Source organism: Vicugna pacos, chromosome 7 (assembly GCF_048564905.1).
Source record: "Vicugna pacos chromosome 7, VicPac4, whole genome shotgun sequence".
NCBI classification, from domain to species: domain Eukaryota; kingdom Metazoa; phylum Chordata; class Mammalia; order Artiodactyla; family Camelidae; genus Vicugna; species Vicugna pacos.
This window is the reverse complement of record NC_132993.1, coordinates 28,894,275-28,917,677: the sequence shown is the minus strand read 5'-3', so window position 1 is coordinate 28,917,677 and position 23,403 is coordinate 28,894,275. Positions and strand designations below refer to the sequence as shown.

The window sequence follows — 23,403 nt, the reverse complement described above, 5'->3', positions numbered from 1 at the left end:
CCTTCGTTATGCTTTAAATGATAATAAGTACAATTGATTCCATAGTTATGTAAAGGTGCCAAATGAGGCCCCAGTCCAACCTATCAGATTCCAACAAGAAGCTCAAAACTGCACACATTGCATTAAATCACAGAGCCAAGGAAGAAACTAAAATGACAAATGAAATCTAGGTAATTAGGCGTAGTCATGGCTGAGGGAAGGGCAGGTCAGGAAGTGCTGTGGGTCACTGCGAGAGAGTCTAGCTCCAAGCTCTTGTCGCCCCTTCCCTCGCATCACCGGATCCTTCCTCCTTTTGCTCCCACTGCTGCGCTTTTCTCATTTTCTGCTTTGAAATTCTGCATTATATGTGGCACACAAGTTAAACTTTTAAAAGTGGCATTCCAATTTTGTGATTTGCCATGTCAAAATCCTTCTAGGACCCCCTCTTTCTTCACCGAATAATGTCCGGATTCTTCCATTTGTGGTTTAGGTCCCTGACGATCAAGTCCCAACCCAACCTTTCCAGTTAGATCCGCCACTCTTCACACCTGCGCACTTGGAAGTTTCAGTTAAGCAGAAACTTCTCTCTCACTTCCTCTATCCATGTGCCTCCGCTGTCTGAGATGATCTTCCTTCATCGTGGTCACTTAGGCACCTCGAATGTTAAACTCTGTCAGATGGCCTTCTTTCACTCCCTCCCTTCCCCTTTTAAATCGGACTCTAACCCCAACTCTCCACTCCCACACCCCAGACCCAGATGGGGTCTAGAACTTTGTTTATAAATCTCTTCTGGCACTTCTCTGTGTCTTGGAATTTTCTGTGCATTTGCTTAATTCCTACTCAGTGTTATAAACGCTTCGTAGACGTGCTAGTTAAGAAAGCAAGATTGAAACACAAAATCATCAACAATCAAAGAAGACTAGCAGAAAGAATGTCATAGAAGTGCAAAGTAAAACAGTTTTTTTTTTTTACCTAACTGGTTTTCCTGTCTCTCATATAGCACATACAAAAGTAGGAATTCAATACACATAAGTTTCTGCTAGGTCACTAAATGCTGGTCTCTTTTACAAAAGGCTGTGATTCTACTAGTATCTGGATTTTACCAGCCATATCATCTTAGGCAAGTTATTTAATTTCTCTGAGCCTCAGTTTTGTCTGTAAAATGGGTATAATGGTAGTAACTACTTCATTGGGGTTTTGTGAGGATGAAATGAGTAAAGGAATAAATAAAGTACTTAAACTACTCCCTGGTATTGTAGTAAGGACAATACACTGTGTTGTGCTGATTGTTATTATTTATAGTTCCTTGAGGACAGGGGATCATGTCTCTTTCATTTTTGTATTAGATTGGAAATGAACAAGTGAGTATTGACAATTTTACAAAGAAGCAAATGATTAAGGAGGGACGGTATAGCTCAGTAGTAGAGAGTGTGCCTAGCAAACATGAGGTCCTGGGTTCAATCCCCAGTACCTCCTTTAAAATAAATAGATAAATAAATAAAAACCTAATTACCCTCTCCCCCAAAAAGTATACAGTACTGTGTGTCAATTATATCTTAATAAAGCTGAAAGAAAAAATTTTTTAAAAAGAAGCTTAATGATTAAGATGGGCCATAAAGTGTTATAAAATTTGTAGATTTTAGAAAGGTTGGGGGCAGAGAGTTGTGGAGAGGATATTCCGGGATGCCAAACAAGGGTATTATAATCAACTACAGAGATGGAAACTAGAAAGAGGTGAGGGCAAAGGGCAGAGGAGGCCATGTGTTAGGGAGTATTGGGAAAAAGCAGGAGAGACTTGACAAGACCTAAGGTGGTCCAGTGAGCTGGGGCTGTGTCTTCTTGAGTGGGGAGGAGGGCAGTGAAAAGGCAGCAGAAGTCTGCACAGCTGCTGGCAGCATGTGGAGGGTTGACTTCAATCGGCAGGAAGAGAAGTAGGCTGATGGGCTGAGAAACTCTCTAGCTGGGATGTGGTGGGAGCCTGGACTAAAGTGGAGAGGATGGTGGGTGTGGAGCGCCGTATTCAAGGGAGAAAGGAAAAATAACTAGTACAGCAATTAGTACAAGACAATCTTACTACATCTGAGCCTAAAGTTTGAGATTTTTGATAATTGGATCAGATCTCGAAGTCATTGTAAATGCTATTTCTGAAAAAGCATATACTAAAATATTGTGCTGTAAAAGATTGTGAAACATTAAATGGCTTTATGGAAACAAAAATTTGGACATGTTACATGCAATCATTTGCATACAAACTTGATATGTACATTAGAACATTATTCTCCATTATCAGCCTGAAACAGTTTGGACTCATAAATACTTTATTCACCTTGTTCTCATTACTAGGTGTTGCTCAAAGCAAAGCAGCACTTACTTCTGTGATGCCACCTTAGGAGCTTGATTCGTTCCTATTGGATGGATTTTTATTGACAAATTCAACTTGTGATAAAGTTTTGCAGACATCACCAAAAGGCAAGATTACAGACACTTTGATGTTTATAAGCATTTGGGCCACACTTTACTAAAACTGTATGTGATAGATACATATGTGTTTCCCTTCTGAGCCAAACAACACCGTATACGTAAGGATAAGGAGTCATTCCTCCCGCTTATTTAGTTTATACTACGCTCAATAACCACAGAAGCCAAATGCTTTTTCGTTTTTCATCTGACATCCCAGGCTAACGCACACTGCCTGCTGCCTGTGAGTGACCAGCTCGGAGCAGTCCATGCCCGCTTGGTTATCTCCACCGAGTTGAGCGATTAAGGAGTCTGCTTCAGGGAAGAGATTAGTCAGGTGGTGAACCATGGTGCTCTTTTGTTCTTCCTTGAGTCCTAAGATTGCTCTTTGTAGCATACATACATGACATTAAGTAAATATCAAATATTTGCACACCCTAATTTTCCTACTGGTGAACAGTTTCTTGAAAGAGAGGTAGAAGATCATTGTGATGTATAGTTTTAGGTATATTTTTTGCTGCACAATCAGACTGTGCCACCTTGGCTAATACATATAATTTCTCAGGACCCTGGCTGTTTCATTGTAAACCAGGTAAAGGACATAGGTGGCCTCCAAGGACCTCTCAGCTTTAGACATGAGGTTGTAGAAATACTGTTTACAATAGTGCAGAAGCAAGGAGACACCTACTGGTGCCCCTCAAAGCAAGAGAGTGAGTGCCAGATGCTCTTTGTAAGACAAGAATAGAATGTTTGATTAACTGTGTGAAATTGAATTCTAACTTAACCAGTTTGTTCAGTTAAGTTTTCTTTAAAGTTAAAATTAAAGTATTACTTTAATGCTAGATCATAAACTATATACAAAAGACCTACAGAATTTCTGAATGGTATCAAATCCACTACACTTAAAAAACTTCTGGGTGTCTAGTTTCAACGAACAACTTTCTTCCTTCATAATTTTAAATATATATCTATTTTAAATAAAACTAATTAATATATAATGTATTTCCATACACTTGATGAATATTATATATAAATTATCAGGCTATTGTGAAAAAAAGGTAGGTGTACCATTTCTCAAGCAATTATGAAGAAAGATCAAAAGTTTTAATAGGCTGTTCATATTTCTCATTTAGAGACTCTGGGTTGTGGTAGCTGTTCTTCCAGAAGGAAGAAAAGTAGTATGGGCTGGACTCTGACCATGATTTTTCATATTTTTACTTCTTATGTTCACATCGACCCATGTGATGTGATTTTTTGTAAATTTTTTTTTACAGATTTTTCTGTAAATATTTATTCAGGCAATATTTATTGAGCCTATACTATGTAAAGCCTGTGTGCTAATGACAGGGTCATGGTCTTGGAGAAGGGACAGGCATTAAAACCAAAATGCTCATAAATGCATATATAATTCTAATATTCACTGTAAGCTGTGCAAGTAAAGTGTAGGTATTATGACATCATATCTTGGGGGGCCTTATTCATTATTGGGGATCAGGAAAGATACCCTGAGGAAGTGACATCTAATTTGAGACCTGGAGGATGTCTTGGCCACAGGAAGAAGGTAGGGGTTGAGATTCCCAGGGAGGGAGGATAGAATGTGTGGAATGAACTGAGGAGGTGGAGGAAAGCCATATATGTGGCTGAAGTGAAAAAGGGAGTGGAGCAGAGGAAGGAGCTGCATGGGCCAGGCGAAGCGGGAGGGGCTGAGTCACGCAGGGTCTGCAGTCTGTCTTAAGGATTTTACATTTCATCCTGAATGTAATGGAAAGCTGCTGAAGGTTTTGTAGAAGGTTAACAATGTGATCCAATTTATACTTGTAGTGATGGCTTTGGTTGCTAAATGAGAGTGGACTAGACAAGAGGCAAGAGGGAAAGGCAGGAAATCAAGGGGGAGGTTCTTGAAGTGCTCAGAGAAGGATGCCTGAGGGCTTGAACTACATGGGGGCAGGAGAGAGAGAGAAACATGGATTTGAGATCTATTGGGCAAAACAATCCAAGGGACTGATGATTGATTCCGTCTGGGAAGATCAGGGAGAAATATAAGTCGTGGATGACTCTGAAGTTTGTGGATTGATAAAACAAAGGTGCCGTCTATCAAAATGCGAAAGCCCAGAGGTAGAGCAGATTTGAGAAGAAAGGTGGCATCTCCCACATTTTACAATGAGAACACTGAAGCTCAAAGACATTAGGTTCCTGTTCGTAGAGATTCCTGCCAGGCCAGAGCTGCATGGCCACAGCATCTTCACAAGGCACCTTGCCTTTAATAACCTGTGTCTGCTTTGATGTTAGGATACCTTTGGCCTCTACCTACCTACCTCTACAGTCCTTCAGAAGAATGGGATTTTTTTCATTTAACCAGAGTGAAATTTCCTATTGAGATGTTCTATTGGTTGTGTAAGTCTCCCTGAAGGTTACAAGGACACTACAACCCATGTAAAAGCTTTCAAATCAAGTCCTGCATAAGAAGAGGAAGATAAAGTCTCAGTTCAATGTGCAGGAACTGAGCCTGTGGCCAGAGGGATGGTTAGCAGTGCTTAAGTTAGACTCTGCTGATGAGCTATTTATAGACCCACCTGGGCTGCTTCTGCCCCATTTTTAATCTTTCGTGAGCTCCAGATCACGGATCAAAACTGGTCTGCACAGGACTTGAGGCACTTTGCTATGGTTTTGAGGAGCACAGGTTTGGAGATAAACACTCTTAGCTTTGAATTCCAGCTCTATGGTCTACTAGCTAAGTGACCTTGGGCAAGTCACTTCTGCCAGCTGTGATTTCTTCATGGACGAAAATGGAAGCTATTTCATTAGGTTGGAATGAAGACACAAAGTGATAACGCATGTAAAGAGCCTCACCTGGCTCATGGTAAGCCTGCCATAAACCGGAGCTATGGGTTCCAGCCTCTGAGTTCCCGGTGAAGATAACTTTTGTGAAGTAACATGTTGTCTGATACTTGGGAAACCCTCACAGTTGTTATTTCACATCTTTCTCAACAACGCTAGAAGCCGTTACATAAAGAACCACAATATTAAAATAAAAGATGTGAAATGCAGTAAATGGTAAAATTCCATCGGCAAGCCTTTGAACTTTAGGTACTAAATAAACCCAATTGCTTCATTAATGTATTGACTGGAGTTCTCAGAGCCTCTTCTTGTTTAATTCTCTTTGGCTTATCAGAATTCCCCAGTAATGCAGTTTGTCTGCTCTCTTTAGCTTATTTTGGACATGACTTTTATTAACTTGGAAGCTTGGAGAAGGAGGCACAAATATATCCATCATATCTTATGATCTTATGAGTCATATATTCTTCTCTCATATTCACGTCTGTGAAGCAGAGGGAGCACCCCTTAGGAGTGTGATTTGATGCAGATTAAAAAATACCAGCATGAGTCTTCTTGCTGCCTCCTCCAGAGGTTGGCTGAGGTATTTGGCCACATTTTGTTCTTCAAGCCATAAATTCTGCCCCAGGGAATGAGGTCTCTAGAGTGACTCCCCTTAAACTTGGCTGCCATGGTGAGGATGCTCTCGTTCTGCCTGAGAGGCACAGACACCATTCATCCGGGGCCAACTTGCCTCGTGCAGTTCCTCACAGGTCAGATGGGCACTGAGCATTCTCTTTTAGTCTGAAGCAAACTGCGAAACCTAAGCTTTGAGAAATTTAACTTACTGGATGTTGTTAACAAAGGCAAAAGAAACAAGGCAGAGAAAGAATTATTCCAAGTGTTAACATTAGAAGTGTTTTTCAGTTCACCCATGTGTGCAGAGAGAGCTAGACATTATTGTTATTGTTGCGTCAGCATTTCACTGAGACAGTGATTTTCTTTACACATTGGTTTAGTCCTATAGGCAGACCTAAGTAGACAGTGATGTAGCAAGTAGGGGTGATAGTTGTGCAATGCTCCTTATAGGAAATTAGGCTGTCGTTCTGTCACCTCAGCAGGATCTTCCTCATCTGGCTCCCTTCCCTTCTGTGACATGCATTCACATAAACAAATATTTGATTTTCACTCTTTCACCAGATGCTGAGTTGCGCCCTTCTTCTGTGTCTGGCTGGGTGTCTAAATGGAAGTGTGCCTTGGCTTAGAGACCTATGAACATGTGTGTTTGAGTGCCTATAAACTCATACAGTTTCAAAATCCCTTAGGAAGCTAGGACTTATAAAAAGAAATCCGAAGAAAATCCGTGAACAAAATAGGAACTTGTTCTAACAAGTTAACTATAACTCATAAACTTATAATTTTTAACCGTTTAATTTTATATTACATTTGCTTATAATAGGGAATATTGCTAGAAATAAAACAAATTAATTTCCCATAACTTACAATGATCTCGATTTCTTTCTCCTAAGGACATTGGGATTTGATTAGTGTTCACTAAGGGCTTCAAGTGTAGCTATAGTATTTTATTTCTTAAAAAGATACAAAGCAAATATGATAAAATTTGTAAAATGTAAGAACACTGGATGGTAAGTACATGGATGTTTGTTACGTTATTTTTAAAGTATTTTTTTTTGGTTTGGAATATTTCACAATAAAATAAGGGAAATATACAAAGATGCTTAGATTATTCATGCTTTCCTCTTTTTCTGTTGCTATAGAAAGTATTCCTCTTTTCCGGAACATTTAGAAAAAATTTGGATCCCTATGGACAGTGGAGTGATCAAGAAATATGGAAAGTTGCAGATGAGGTAAGGCTACTAACTGAAATAATTTTGAAAAAGTTAGCTCATACATACATAAGAGTGGTCGTCATAGCTGAGATCATTTTCCACACTTACCTTTGTGCAAGTGTGTGCATGTGTGTGTGTACAACTTTAAACTGGAGAACTCTAATATCCCTGGGGCACCCACTTCTTAGGATGAGACCTCAGTGGTGAGTCTCCAAGTATCAGGCCCCAGAGATTGCATGACTTTGGCCTTCTTCCCAGCAGCGAGCATCAATGAGACATGAACTGGGAGAGACCACGACGCCTACGCGTAGCACACCGGGATTATTCCTGATCCATAGGCTCGTCTCTCCACACTGTCTCATCTTCTCCTTGTCTGGGTTCTGAGCTTTCCTAACACAAGGCAGAGGCTTTGGTTTGAATGGATCTACTCTTTGGGAAGCATGGGTTTAGCACAAAAGGATGGTAACTATTCTGGAGCACCTGCAGATGGCTATAGTCTTCTGTAAAAGTCACCAGGAGTCAACTGCCTTCAGGGGTTATGACTATGAGTACCTTCAGGCAAAATGCCACATGACTTGGCTGTGGCCTGCTTTATCCCTTGAGGTCATTAGGATATTGTATATGAAATATGTGAATTAAAATGGAATCTAAATTCCTAACTTATACCGTATATTTACCCAACAGCCAGTTCACTATAATTAAAGGCTTTATATGGAAAAATTTAGGATTAGGGGAGAGTGAGAGTGGAAATCTTGGTTTCCTTAACAGAACACCCTAGCTCTTAACTGATAATTCTTGAAATACAGGCATTATATTTAAGAGAACAGGAACATAAACTCTTTAGGTTTATTAAACTTGAGATTTATGTCCAAAGCTGTGGACGATGGCAGACTACAATGATGGGACCTAAGAACATTGAGATTCAAAGGTCGTCTTAGACAACAACTTTATTCCACCATTTCCAACATTTTTGGTCCTTGTTGTAAAGCCCGGTTCTGTTTATCCCAAATGCTCTTTCCTTGTCTGCCTCCCTTCAGAGTGGATCTTGCCAGGAGCTTTGAAATGCTTGTGAGTGTTAAACACTCACCCATTGAGTGCCCAACCTTCACATGCCCCTAATAAAATGCACTTAGAGTAACCGTTTTCATTATCAAAGTTTCCTTATTACCGAACAAACGGGGGTTTTAAAGAAAACATTAACTAAACCACAGTGACACATTTTAAGATCTTTGATGTGACTTCAGAGAATGAACTATAGGAACACAATGTGGTGGGAGAGAAACTTTGAAAGGAAGACATCAGACTTTAGAAAATCTGCAAGTATTGCCAAGTCAATAAAATATACAGGAAATCAGAGTCATAAAAATAAGCTGAAATTTTAGAAGACATGGTTAAGATTTTAAATACCAATATAATACAAAAATTTTTACCTGTTTAGATTGCTGTTTGATCAACTTATATATAGGTATATCTATCTACTAATCCTTTTTAAAAAAATTTGCTGTTCACAAGCAGAGATATTGTGGCTGTCTTTACATGAATGTCGCATAGTATTGATATGTTTTTGTTGAGGAGGCCTGAGAATAGCATACAGACAAATAAGCAACAGCCCAGAGAAGCAGAAAAGGCATTGGTTTACAAGTCACGGGGTTTGAGCTTTAACCCTATGTGGTTAAACATATAATTTGCCCAAACAGGACCTTTTGGGGGTGTCCTCAATTTCTCAACTGGACAGGATACTGGGAAGAAAGGTGTAAACCAGGACTGTTAAGGGCAAACTGGGATTGAATGTCATCTCATCTTGTCCTCCCTGTGACCTTGGTGTGACTTGTTTCTCTAGAAGGAAATGAACTGAGTAACGCCAGGTAGTCAAACACCTGGGTCTTATCCCAACAGCACCTTCTTCAGAATTCCCCTTTGCCTGAGATGGAGCTCACACAATGACAATGCCAGGCCAGGGAACACTATTCCCACCTGGGACTTGGCCCCAGACTCCAGTGTGGAACCTTCTTTTTGCAGATGGGGACTGGATCTTGGCACTGGGTGCCTTATCATTCTATGGGTGAATTTAAAGCAAGTCCAAGGGAAGGAAAGAGAGTTTCTATCTAAGACCTAGAACTTATTTCCCCACCCGCAAACTGCTTAGGGCCGGATAGCTTCTCCCCAGGAGCACTGACTACCAGTTGTGTAGACCAAAGAGAATTTCAAAAGAAGCTGACTCTTGACGGGAAAAAATAGACCTCTAACACTGTGGTTTAATAAATTGGTAGGGTTGTTGTAAATTTTCAGGCTACTATGTATAATGGGCCCAGGTGAAGGCTGGCAAATAATAGGTAGTAAGTAAATGTGAGCTTTTATAATCACATTTTCATGTGGTCTTCACATCGCTAGCTCTTAAATGTTGTTGTTTGACAGAGTCCTAATTATTGTCTTACTTATTCTTCCTGGGAAGTTTCGTGCATCCTCTTAGCTCTAATTATTACCTCTATGCTGATGACTCCCAAATCCACTATCCCCAGTGTTCCTCACCTGACATCTCAGCATGGACAAGCACCTTCTGCCCATAGCGAGTTTCTTATCTGCCCCACCCACACAGTTATCCTGCATTCCCAGTCCCAGCGAGTGGCAGCACCAGCCCATAGTTGTCCAAAGCCAAGACCTACGGCTCATCCTTGATTCCCAGTTTCCCCACGTGTCTCTACATATCAAGACCTGTCAAGGCTGTCTCCTGCAAAAACTTCGGATGTATTCACTTTTCTCAATCCCCATTTCGCATCACTCCTAATTCTTATGAGGATTTTTGAAATAGGCTCCTGTCTGGTTTCCCTTTTACTGGCTCCCTAGAGTTCATTCTACTCTTTGCAGCTTTGCATCTGATCACTTGTTTCTCCCCTTCCCCAAGCTCCTTACTGACCTTTGGGCAAAGTCCACACTGCTTAAGGTGACTTATAAAGTCCCTTGTGATTTCATCTTTGCCTGCCTCTCAAAACTCCCTCCCCAACCTCCCCCACTTACCAAGATCCAACTACACTGAATTTCTTTGGTTTCTCCAAGGCACATGTGCTCTCTGTTCTCCAGAGGCTTTTTCACATGCTCTGTGCCTGGGACCTCCTGCCAGCTCTTCACTGCCTGCTCTTCCTCACTCAGGCCTCTCCTTACACACCCAGGCTCCCCAGAAACCTGCCCTGATGCTTCAGGTCTGAGGAAGAAGCCCCTCCGAGGTGTATCCTATATCTCCACCCCTTTCACAGCTTTCCTTACACAGGAGAGAGATTTACTTCAACTTGTCCATGTTTCCCACCAGACTATAAGTTCCTCAAGGGCAGAGATGAGTCACTGTGGTATTTCCAGTGCTTAGAGTCGTGCTGGCCACATGGATGGTGTTCAATAAATATGAATGATTTGATTTGATTATTGAAATGAATAAGTAAATGATTCAGGTGTAATGTATCATGAAGACAGCCTTGTCATTGATGCGCCATAGGTGTTACCATTAGCAATGAGGTTGCTGAGCCTGGAGAAGTCTGAGGGACTTGTCTGAGGTTGGTGGTGGGTGTAGGAACAGCTGAGTCCCTCGACTATGATCATGAGCTGTCCCAGTGTCTGTCATCCAAGCAGCACGGCTGTTGGTTTCAGGATGGTTTAGAATAGTTTTAGAATGAATGAAGACTTTTTGGTAATTGCTTTTTAGATTACTTATAAAATAGTTTCCTTTCTTACACATTGATAATTAAGTAAGTTATTTTAGAGAGCAAGCTAAATATCAGAAATTGTGGCCTTTTAAGTTGAAAATTTGCACTGGAAAACCTACAGAGTAGCAAAAGGCATGTCTAAAGGGGGTTGGCAGAGTCTGTGTCAATAGACTGCCAATGGACTACTCAGTCCAACCACACTTCACTCCTCTGATTTTCTTTTCAGAAGAAAATGCCTGGTCCTTTAAAGACTTTTATACATTTTTCAGTTTCATGTGTCACAAAACAAAATTTCTTCTTTGTAAATAGCAGTTTGGAAGTACATATGGTTTAGTAGCTCAGCTGAATAAAGCTGGAAAATTCTCTTGTCCTAAAGTTCTTTATAGGCAGAAACTGTTGGTGCTTTGATTTATTTTTAATGCCAAGTTGTAATGAAAATAATTAGAAATATTTAGATTCTAGTAATTTTTAATTCACCTTAGTTTGGTCATTGCTAAGCTACAGTTTGTATTTATTTTTAACCTATTGAAAAATGGCTTGTGACAATAGTGTAAATCATATATTGGGAATATATGTGAATATGTGTATATATACATGTATATATTTATTTTTAAATAACTCTGCTGTTAAAGATCACTGAAGTAGATGATCTCTATAGCAACTTCCCTTTCAGTCTCCCCCAACCCCAGCACTTTTCTCTTTGAACAGTAACTTTGCATTTATTATTTTTCTCCCCCTCTGAACTATGAGTTCCTTTGAAGGCAGGGCCCAGTATTATTCATCTTTGAATTCCCCGGTCTGCCATCGTACCTAGAATTTAATAAACTCTCATTAGGAGTCTATTAAGGAATACATGATGAAGCATCCAAACAATCACAAGGTTAATTTAAGCCCTTCTTATCAGCACATGGAGTTGGTAACAAGAACTTTGTATCTTTTAAAAAAACAATTATTAATCTGTCTTGCTTCCCATTTTCTCTCCAAAGCCTATCACTATGTCTGGCAGAAAATAGGTAATGAATATATTTGTTAAATATTCACTGACTTCAAATTTAAAGTTTTACTAACTTATCTTGACCTTTCTCTAGTGAATATGATTTTAAAAGGTTTTTACTATGCCTGCAGTGAGTAAAACAGTGAGATAGGAATGTGTCAAAATGCATCCTAGATTGTTCTGTCTCGCCGTCATTTTTTTATGGTTTTGTTCTCTAAATATTGACAGTACTATATGCTTAGGGACTTAATTATTTACTTGTGTTAAGAAATAGTGTCATTTGGGTAAAAACCATATGCTTTGCTCAGCTCTTTATCACAGGGAAGTACAAAGTATAACACCTAAAGTCACTTTCCCAGTATGGCCTTGAGGAAATTAGGGTATGATTGGTGTGAATCTAAAGGCACTGTAACATTCTTACCAGAATCTCAGCCTTGTTACTACGGACATGACGTAAATAACTAGTATTGCAATACTTCCTGATAACTTACTTTCCAAGGTGACTTGTAATGGGAAAATATTACAAATCTTATTGTCACACTAGGGAAGGGTTTCAGTGACCAGGCCCATGTTTTGGGATTTCCCAGGCTCGAACAATACTAAGAGTTAGGGTGGATTAGGTACTTACTACATGCTACACTCTGTGGCAAGCTCGTTCCACAAATTACCTTATTTAATCCTCATTACAAGCCTTGGAAGTCTATTCCATTATTTTCCCCATTTTTTTCCAGTGAGGTAAGTGGACTTACAGTAACACACCTGACATCATCAGCAAACGGGGGGTGGAGAGCCGACTGAAAGCCACTTCTGGGTGACTTACGAGCTGTCATCAGTCCTTTTCTTGATGCTTAATTTGACTTAAAATTCTCAAGTATTTCTGATTGATCTGAAATGAAATGGTGACATCTCTATCAGTGTCAAAGAACTTCTTATTTATCATTTATTTGTAAGGAATTTTATACAGTCTTAAAGATGAGAAATCGGAGGCACACAGACAGGCAAAGTGACTTGTCTTAGATCACAGGCTATATTGGGAGAGCTTAAATCAGCATTATTCACTTACCATTAGTCATTCTTCCTTCAATTTGGGTTTATTTATCATTCATCCAAACCGTGTTTGTTTTATTTGGCCTGCATTCTAGGAACTAATATGTATTTGTTGAACAAATGAATGAATGTGTTGAGGCTGACAAATCCCATATTGGCACTGAACTGAAGAGCATGTCTTTACCCTCAGGAAGCGGACAGTCTAGCAGGGGAACTTGCACAAGTGCTTCCATGATCATATGCCTGACTGCTGTAAAGGATGATCAGGAGTATTCGGAAGGGTAACCTGGCAAAGCAATGGCACAGACCTGAGAAAGTCAAGGTGGACAGGGACAGGGAACTACACACTGTGCGTTGAGTGCCACTGGAAGTAAAAGTTTAGGGGGCTTGATTCTGGATGCCTTGCATGCCACATGAGAGAGTTCACTCATTCTGTCGGGAGGAGAGCCACCATAGCATTTAAAACAGAGAAATGATATGGTCAAACCTATATTTTAGAAGGATCCCTGGGTGGTTGTACAGTGAATCAACAAATCAACCACTTGGAATTTATAGTCTGAAGCTAAAGAGATAATTGTGGACTGGACTAGTGCTGTTGTAATGGAGTTAGCAGGGAGGAGGAGGATTTAAGAAGTATTTAGAAGAGGCCCAGGACTAGACATAAAGAAGAAAAACCATTAGCTTATCGGTGGTAGTGCATACCCTAAGAATGAATGAGAGCTCAGCAAGAGAGTTGGGAGAGTTGGGAATAAGGAAGGCTGATATTCAAGGGACAGGAAGAGGGGGAATTAACCCCCACATGATTATAGGAAGAAATGGTCATAGAGGGTATGGCTTCTGATAAGCCAAGGAATAGATGTTTGAAGAAGGAAAAAAATCTGTGGTCTCAGGCAGTGGAGACAACAGATGCACACTCATTATTCAGGATTTCTAGATGGCAAAGGGGTGAGATATTAAGTAACAGCTAATGGAGAACCTGGAGGCAAGTAAAGGATTTTGTTTTTGTTGTAAGAAGGGGAAGACTAGCAGGGTCACAGGCTGAAGTCAATAAGAAGCCGATGTTGAAGACAGAGAACACAAGTCCTCTGACTCCTCATCCAAGAGCTCTTATTCACAGTCTCAGCTGCCTGGATCCAAAATCTGTATTATGTTTGAATCTTCTAGGATACATCAGAGTAGTCCCCCTTGTCTAATTAATATGTTTATATTTCCTACCATCTCAGAAACTCTTTTCAAACACTAATGAATTCTCACAAAGTGAGGTGGCTTTCATGGGAAACCCAATCAAGGCAAGGAGTATTGTCTACAGTACATATGATGGGCACACAGTTAATATTTGCTAAACAAACACAGTGATGTGGGCCATCTCTGAGCTCATCACTCAACTCATGAGTCTTTCTTAAGGCCATTATCTCATTCTGCCTATATTACCTCTTACCTCCCAATACTAAATCCGAGACTTCCCAAGGGCAGGATGTAATCATCTGTGTATCTCTTTAGCTCTCAAACACTCAACAATACTTGGCAAAAAAAATATGCATCAATGAATATTTATTTAAATAAGTGATATGAGGCAAGATAGCATTTTTGTCTTATTTCAAAAGAATGGGTTTCTATATTTCATTTGCATTTTCAATCTATTTTTTCCATCTAGCTTAAAAAAATAAGCCATTGACCCTAATAACAACTCTCAAATTTCACCCCAATATTTAAGTACCTTTGAATCTCTAGTAAGTCACTGCTATTACTCCAGTTACTTTACCTTCGTTTCATCAATTCCTTAAAATCAGTTTTTATGAATTGGCAAGATGAGTCTTGAGTTGCCCATATGTAGTTTTAAGAGGCTCCCCAGTTGATTTTTTATACTACTTTTCATGGTCTATTATGACAGAATAGAGGATGGAAAGTAGTTAAAAGAATCTGTCATGGCAGACTAAGTAATTGCCTTCTGTACATATTATCTTTTCTAGCATGTATTCAGTTGTGTTGTAATCATCTGCGTATGTCTTTGTAAACTCTGAGCCTTGCAGGAATCATGGACCATTTATCATTTCTTCATTACCTATTGTAGGACCTGGCAGTCATCAAAAATCTCCGGAAGAAAGAAGTACAGCGCTGAAACCAGCTGTAGACTGGTTTTTAGAGCTGTTGAGATTATACACAGTCTTCTGTTCAATTAAACCCAAATAACAGGAGTGAGGGTGGGGTGAGGGGCTGGTATGAAATGTAAGCTTTCAGCACTCCTGTGTATCTTAGGTGTTTTTAACCTCATAGTGGGTGACCTACCCTTCCTAAGCACAGTGTTTTTCCTCTTTCTTTTCTTCAGGTTGGACTCAAATCTGTGATAGAGCAGTTTCCTGGAAAGCTCGATTTTGTCCTTGTGGATGGGGGCTGTGTCCTAAGCCATGGCCACAAGCAGTTGATGTGCTTGGCCAGATCTGTTCTCAGTAAAGCGAAGATCTTGCTGCTTGATGAACCCAGTGCTCATTTGGATCCAATGTGAGTTTCAGAATTCCTGCTATTTAACAAAACAGTGGGAGCAGAATCATTGAGGCCGACTTCATATTGACACAGATTTCCATCAAGCTGTCATGTCTGCAAGTGGAGGACACCCTCTAGATATGAAATAATTGCCCAGCGGAACAGTTACTATTTGATGTGAGCACAAGTGCTTGTTTCTTAGTATAAGAGCCACCTTTTCTCTTCTGAGTATAAATTTGGAAAATTCATACAAACTCTTCCTCCTTGTCAATGTGTGATGAAATATTTGGTTACATAGGCATACTTGGATCCTTATGGTGTTCCTTACTATCCCATTTATACCACAGGAAATATTTACAGCACAAAATAAAGAACTACTCGTCATTCTACATAATGAAAAATATACTTATTTGAGAAATTTTTTCAAAATTATTTGTCCTATTTATTTATGAAAATTTAGAATCTACTCCATGGTTGGAAAGCCGATTGTGGCTTACTCTATCTCAACACTATGTTAAAAGTATTTAAGGAAAGTTATTCAATTTAAAGAATTAAATTGATAGAACAGTAGGTATGTTATCAAGGATAAAGTCAGATTATGTTCTGTGATATTATATGTATTTTTTTTCCTTTTCTAGAACATACCAAATCATTCGAAGAACCCTAAAACAAGCATTTGCTGATTGCACAGTAATCCTCTCTGAACACAGGTTAGAAGCAATGCTGGAATGTCAACGATTTTTGGTGAGTGTTTATAATTTACCTAAGATCTCATCTCTCCTTGGATTCTTGATAACAATCTCATATGTGATCATTCCTGCAAGTCACAGTAATATACAAAGCTCTTCCTTAAAACACATGCCATAGAGCTATCCAGCTTTCCTCAAAATACCTGCCCACATTTCTCACTTTGATCTGTATAATGAGGTGAGGTTGGAATTCAGCAGATTTAAAATTGCAGCATACTACTAAGTTACATAAATAAATTGGAACCTCTGTACTTTTTGAGTCTTTTATTTGAGGATCAAGCCATAAAAAATACTAAATCCTGATGCTTTCATTAACTAAATCTCCCTTGGACAGAGTTCAGGACAGGCTCAGATTGTCTTGCCATCTGATGTATGGTTGTAACGCAGGAGTCGAAAGGTTCATTTCATTATTTCATTTTTCTAGCCATTAGCTGGAGCTCAGCTTAGTGCCTCTCCCACCCACCTTCTCATTGTGCTTTCAAAACTGTCAGAGATTATTTCAAGTGATATTTACAAATTCCCTTGGGCTTAGTCACAAGGAAATTCTGAGGATGATGTATGGCGTCATTTCTGTTAAGGCTTTTGAGGCTCCTGGAGGTAAATGCTTTCCTTACTAAAGGACTGTGATTAACATTACTATTACTAAGCTTCAAGTGACAAATTAGGGGGCCAACTCACAACGTCTTGCCAGGCTGGGGTCAGGTTCAACTTGAACTTATGAAGGAGGCGCACTGAAGTCAGGCACATCCTGACCAATTTTGAATTGTTAAGCTTCAAATCCTGTTGAGGAGGTTCAACTCTTGATGGTGCTGTGGACTTCCACTGATTTTGAAGGTAATATATGAGGGATCGAACATGAATAAATTTTGTTTTCAAAGCCCTGGTAGTTCCTCTAAAGTTCTCTGAAGAATCACATTGTTCAGTGCTATACTAATTTGAAAAAAAAAAAAGAAAGAAAGAAAAAGAAAAGAAAAGAACCAACTCCCAGCTGCTAAGTAGAAAATTACAGCTAATTTCAAAATGGTAGACGTTCCATACATCAAGAGGACTCAGCTGTGAAATGAGATGTCCCAGAGTGGTCAGACGGCAAGCCTCTGGACGCTGTGTGTTCTTTTCAGCTTTCCTCTTTCTCTGAGCATACGCCATCCTTGCCTTGCTCTGGTCCACCCTGCCCTTTTGCCTGAGATCTCACTATCGGCCACTTCCCTAGGTAATAGAGGAGAACAAAGTGCGGCAGTACGATTCCATCCAGAGGCTTCTAAGCGAAAAGAGCCTCTTCCGGCAGGCCATCAGCCCCTCCGACCGCCTGAGGCTCCTCCCCCACCGAAACTCCAGCAGGCAGAGGTCCCGGTCCCAGATCGCTGCCCTGAAGGAGGAGACGGAAGAAGAGGTGCAAGAGACGAGGCTTTAGCGAGCAGATCAAACGTTCGCCTGGGACGTTCACAAGTGGAGGTGGAGGAGACAAGGGTTTCTGCCTCAGAAAGCAAGGATGGATAATGTTTTGTTTTGGTTTTTTTAACAAAAAGAAAGAAAGAAAAATTTGGTAAGAGGAATGAAGGACGTGCATGTGAGTCTGGATAAATGACATCCTGGCAATGGTCAAATTGTGTGAAAGGTACTTCAAATGCTGGAAGATTTACCGCTTGCATTTGCAAACCAGCTTTTCCTAAAAAGTTTTCCCTTTCGTAGAAATTGGAAAGGTGGCTATCAACATCAGCCAGCTTAACTCTTCAACTTATTGTTAGTGAAACGTGTTCATTTGTATTGTTTGAGAAGAACTGTAATCATACTACTTAGAGAGACAATTAAATAATGATAACTGGAAACTTTCGTGGTTTATATATGTTTATATACTTTTTTCTCTGCTCTCTCCACAACATTTAAAAACGCAGCTGTATTATCTGTTAACAGACTGTCGCATTTCCAAGCAAGTAGTAGAATGCTGTGAGAGTCATAAGACAGCCCTTAATAAACCCACCACATAACATCTGAGTATAAGTCAGCCAAGAGAACTTCCTTATCCTGGAAATCAGGGTTAATAACATTTTGCAGTACCCAAATCCAAATAATTGAGATAATCAGAAAACATTCATTATCTGGGAAATGGGCTATTACAGTCCCATGTAGGGAACAAGGATGTAGCTCCCTTGATTTGGAAGTGAACATGCCTGCTTCCAGAAAGTAACAAGCTCATAAGAACTCTGAATTGAAGGATGGCTAGAAAAAGTCTTTAATGCAAATTAGTGCAGGAAAATCCTTCTTACCACAGAAGCTCCAGGTAGAGAGTGTAGGCAGATAGGTTGTGGGTGCTCCAGGTAGACGTACATGAACTCCAAAGATGTAGGTATCAAGAGGGAGATGTGGTGACATGCTCTTCGTACTGTATATACTGAGTGGAAGAGAGAATGGACACACACTGAGGAACAGTCAGTCATGAATTAGTTTTATATGCTTCTGTTTCATAATTTTGTGATGCAAATGAAATTTTCTCTAGGAAATATTATTTATTTTAATAATGTTTCAAACTCATATAAATGGCTGTATTTTTTAAATGATTATATTGTGAATTATATTTGTATAAAAGAATTTTTATATTTGAAATGTTGACTTTTTATGGCACTAGCTATTTTTATGATATATTATGTTAAAACTGGGGGGGGAGGGGGACACCTTAGGGGATATTGTCCCGGATCTCTGAATTATGTCGATGGCGTGGAGAAAAGCATTAAGGCTCACACAGATACCGTGCACACCTGTGATTCCCAGCCAGCACCTGGCTCCCTCTTAGATGCAATTCTAATGAAAATGGTACCACAAAATCTGACCACTCCTATCACGGACACGCTGCCTTCTCAAGTCCAAACTAACCCTTAAGATTGCATTCTATTTATTACTGTAAGAAAATACTATGTGTCAATAAAATTCATATATTTGTGTGAAACTCAGTTGTTTTCAGATGCGTTCATTACTCATGTCTCATTGATTTTTTTCTTTCAGTCTCTAAATATCATGGACCACAAAACGTGAATGTTTCCTTTACATATAGCTTCTTGAGAACACAACATGAATTAAGATACTCCAAAAAATTATTTCTTTTTTAAAATTGTGGTATAATATACATAACCTAAAATTTCCTATTTTAACTATTTCTCAATGTGCATATAGTTCCATGGCATTAAGTACATCACATCACCACCATCTATCCGCAGAGCTTTTTCATCTTGCAAAACTGTGGTCATTAAACAATGACCTATTTCTCCTTTCCCTCAGCACCTGGCAACTACCATTCTACCTGCTGTCTATGAATTTTACTACTCTGAGTACCTCATATGGGTTGGAATCATATAGTATTTGTCCCTTTGTGACTGGCTTAAGAGGACTATGTAAATCAGGTCGGGATTCATTGGGCTAAGCTTGTAAAATGTTTGTTTCTTCTTTAACTTAAAGCTTAAGAATTCCATTTATTTGCTTTTTAAACATTTCACTTGATAATGACTTTGAGATTCATCATGTTGTAGCATATGTCAGAATTTTCTTTTTAAGACTGACTGCTCTTTCACTGTGTGTACATATATGTGACATTTTGTTTATCCATTCATCAGTGGACACTTAGTTTGCTTCCACCTTTTGACTATGTTGGATGATGCTTTTTGAACTTGAGTGTATAAATATCTATTTGTGTCCCCACTTTCATGAATGATGACACATTTGAGCTTTTTTTTTTTGTTTTAAAATTGAGGTTTATAGAACAAAAAAAGATTCTACAAAGGTCCATTTATTTATTTAAAAGCCTGTTCAAAGGGAAGTAGCTCTTTATGTCACATTCTTGATAAGTAAGCAAATCTCATCAAGGGAAATGATATTTCTACACTGGAACCTGGGTGGCTTTCTTTGTCCAAATCCTCTTTTTAATTGATGAGGTTTCTTTGGACTCCTTTTCTTCCTTACAGAATTTCTTCATGAAAGATGCAGGTGCCAGTGTGTGGTAGATGAACAGTAGGTCCCTACTGAGTACCAAGTCCTCCAACTCAGTCTTTTCTTATTTGGAGAGGTTTATTTTCATCTGTGACCCCAAGAGGGCAGTCTCAGAGCATGCTCTGTTCTAGTTATTCCAGTTCAATTTTTAAATTAATAAACTTCATTTTTTAGGGCAGTTTTAAGTTCACAGCAAAATTGAGCAGCAAGTCCCGAGAGTTCCTCTACCCCTGCCCTCAGTCTTATAGCCTCCCCCACTGTCACCATCCATACCAGACTGGTACATTTGTTATGATCAACACATCATTAGCACCTCAAATCCAATGTTTACATTAAGCTTCATTCTTAGTGAACCCTTATTCATCCCTTCTTCTTTCCTAGCCCCTGGTAACCACTGGTCTTTCTACTGTTCCATAGTTTTGTCTTTTTTGGAATGTCACGTAGTAGGAATCATACAGTATGTAGCGTTCAGGTTGACCTCTCTTACTTAGTAACTTGCATTTGTTTCCTCCTTACGATGTGAAAACTCTCTTTACACAGCTTGATATTTCATTTTAGTATAGAATAATATTCCATTGTCTGGATGTACCACCATTTATTTATCCATTCACCTACTGAAGGACATCTTTTTTGTGTCCAACTTTTGGCAATTATGAATAAATATTCCTGTGCAACTTTTGATGTGGACATAAGTTTTCATCTCCTTTGGGTAAATACCAAGGATCTTATGGTAAGAGTATATTTAATTATGTAAGAAATCTTCAAACCCTCTATCATTTTAACTCCCATCAGCAATGAATGAGAATTCCTATTTCTCTGAATCCTCACCAGCATTTGGTATTGTCAGTGTTTGGGAATTTGAGCATTCTAATTGGTATGTAGTGATATCTCATTGCTGTGTCAATTTGTATTTCCCTGATGATATATGATGTTGAACATTTTTCATATATTTATTTGCCATCTGTATATCTTCTTTGGTGGGGCCTCTGTTCAGGTCTTTTGCAAATTTTTTTTTTTTGATTGGGTTGTTCACTTTCTTACTGGTGACTTTTAAGAGTTCTTTGTATGTTTTGGATAACAGTCCTTTATTAGATTTGTCACTTGCAGATATTTCCTCCTAGTCTGTGGCTTGTTTTATTCTGTTGACATTGTCTTTTGCAGAGTGGAAGTTTTAATTTTAATGAAATCCAGCTTATCAGTCTTTCTCCCATGAATCACACCTTTGGTGTTGTATAAAAAGTCATTGCTATACCCAAGTTCATTTAGGTTTTCTATGTTATCTTCTAAAAATTTTATAGTTCTGTATTTTATATTTAGGTCTATGATCCATTTTGAGTTAGTTTTTGTGAAAAGTGTAAGGTCAAGTGTCTAGATAAATTTTTGGCATGAGGATGTCCAGGTGTTCCAGCACCATTTGTTGAAAAGACTATCTTTTCTCCATTGTATTGCTTTTCCTCATTGTCATGGATAAGTTGACTATATTTATGTGGGTCTTTTTCTGGGCTCACTAATCTGTTCCATTGAACTATTTGTATACATTTTTTGCCAATACTATAGTTTCTTAAAGCTTTATAGGAGGACTTGAAGTTGAGTTGTTCAGTTCTTGTACTTTTTTCTTCCCTTTCATTATTGAGTTGGGACTCTGAGTCTTAATTCTCTCCACATAAACTTTAGATCAGTTTGTGGATATCTAGGAAATAACTTGTTGGGATTTTCATAGGGATTGTGTTGAATCTATAGGCCAACTTCGGAAGAACCAATATCTTGACAATATTGAGTCTTCCTGCCCATGAACATGAAATAATCTATTTAGTTCTTTTTTATTTCATTCGTCGGAGTTTTATAGTTTTCCTCATGTAGATCTTGTATATGTTTTGTTAGATTTATACCTAAGTATTTCATTTTGGGGAGGATGCTAATGTGAATGTGTTTTTAGTTTCAAATTAAACTTGTTCACGACTGGAAATAGGAAAGTGATTGCTTTTTTAATAGTTGCCTTGTATCTTGCAACCTTTCTAAAATCACTTATTTGCATTAAGGTTTTTTGTGTGTTTTTTTAAATTCTTTTGGATTTTCTACATATATGATTATGTTATGTATAAGCAAAAACAATTTCCTTCACAATTCATATGCCTTTTATTTTCGCTTCTTGTTGAATTGGTAAAATTTCCAGTAGGACGCTGAGAGCAGTGGTGAGATGGTGCATCCTTGCCTTGTTCTTGATTTTAGTGGGAAAGCTTCAAATTTCTCACCATTAAGTATGTTAGCTGGAGGGTTTTTGTAGATTACTTTGCTGAGAATTTTTATCAGGAATTGGTGTTGCATTTTGTCAAATGCTTTTTCTGTGTGTATTGATATGATCATGTGATTTTTCTTACTTAGCCTGTCATTGTGATGAATCACATGAACTGATTTTCAAATTCTAAACCCAGCCTGGTATAACCAGGATAAATCCCACTTGGTCGTGGTGTATAATTATTCTTACACATTATTGGATTTGACTTGCTAATATTTTGTTGAGCACTTTGCATCTATGTTCATGAGAGATGTTGGTCTTTTGTTTTCTTGTAATGCCTTTGTCAGTTTTAGTATTAGGGTAATGCTGGATTCAAAGAATGAGTTAGAGAGTATCTCTTCTGTGTCTATTTTTTGAAAAAGGTTGCAGAAACTGGTAGAATTTTTCCTTAAATGGTGGAATTCACCAGTGAACCCATGTGGGCCTGGTACTTTCTGTTTCAGAAAGTTACTAATTATTGTTTCAATTTCTTTAAAAGATTTATTCAAATTATATGCTTCTTTTTGTCTTAGTTTTAGCAGATTGTGTCTTTCAAGGAATAGGTCCATCTCATCTAGGTTATCAAATGTATGGGAATAGAGTTTTTCATATTATTCCTTTATTATCCTTTTAATATCCTGGGATCAGTGGTGATTCTCCCTCTTTCATTTCTGATATTAGTAATTTGTATCTTTTATTTTCTTAGCCTAGTTAGAGGCTTATCTATTTCAAAGAATAAGGTTTTTATTTTGTTTATTTTCTCTATTGACCTCCTATTTTAAATTTCATTAATGACTGCTTAAATTTTTATTATTTCCTTTCTTTCACCTAATTTGGATTTAATATACTCTTTTTTTCATTTCTAAGGTAGAAACTTAGATAATTGAGTTTAGATCTTTCTCTTTTTCCTAATATATGCACTCAATGCTATGGATTTCCATCTAAGCACTACTTTTGCTGCATGCCACAAATTTTGATAAGTTGTTTTTTGTGTCCATTTAGTTCATAATATTTTTTTTAATTTGTGTTGCAATTTCTTCTTGACTCCTATGTTATTTAGAAATGTAACGTTTAATATCGAGGTCTTCTA

At 38.5% G+C, this 23,403-nt stretch overlaps 1 protein-coding gene across 1 annotated transcript in view; it reads left to right on the top strand.

Moving 5' to 3' along the window:
• Positions 1 to 18,925, top strand: part of CFTR (CF transmembrane conductance regulator) — a 251,363-nt gene extending 232,438 nt beyond the window's left edge. The window contains exons 26-29 of the mRNA XM_072964621.1: positions 7,029 to 7,118; positions 15,160 to 15,332; positions 15,953 to 16,058; positions 17,274 to 18,925. Of these exons, the coding sequence (XP_072820722.1) occupies positions 7,029 to 7,118; positions 15,160 to 15,332; positions 15,953 to 16,058; positions 17,274 to 17,474 (570 nt within the window). The 3' untranslated portion in view covers positions 17,475 to 18,925. The remainder of the gene's footprint in view (positions 1 to 7,028; positions 7,119 to 15,159; positions 15,333 to 15,952; positions 16,059 to 17,273) is intronic.
• Positions 18,926 to 23,403: the final 4,478 nt, after the last annotated feature.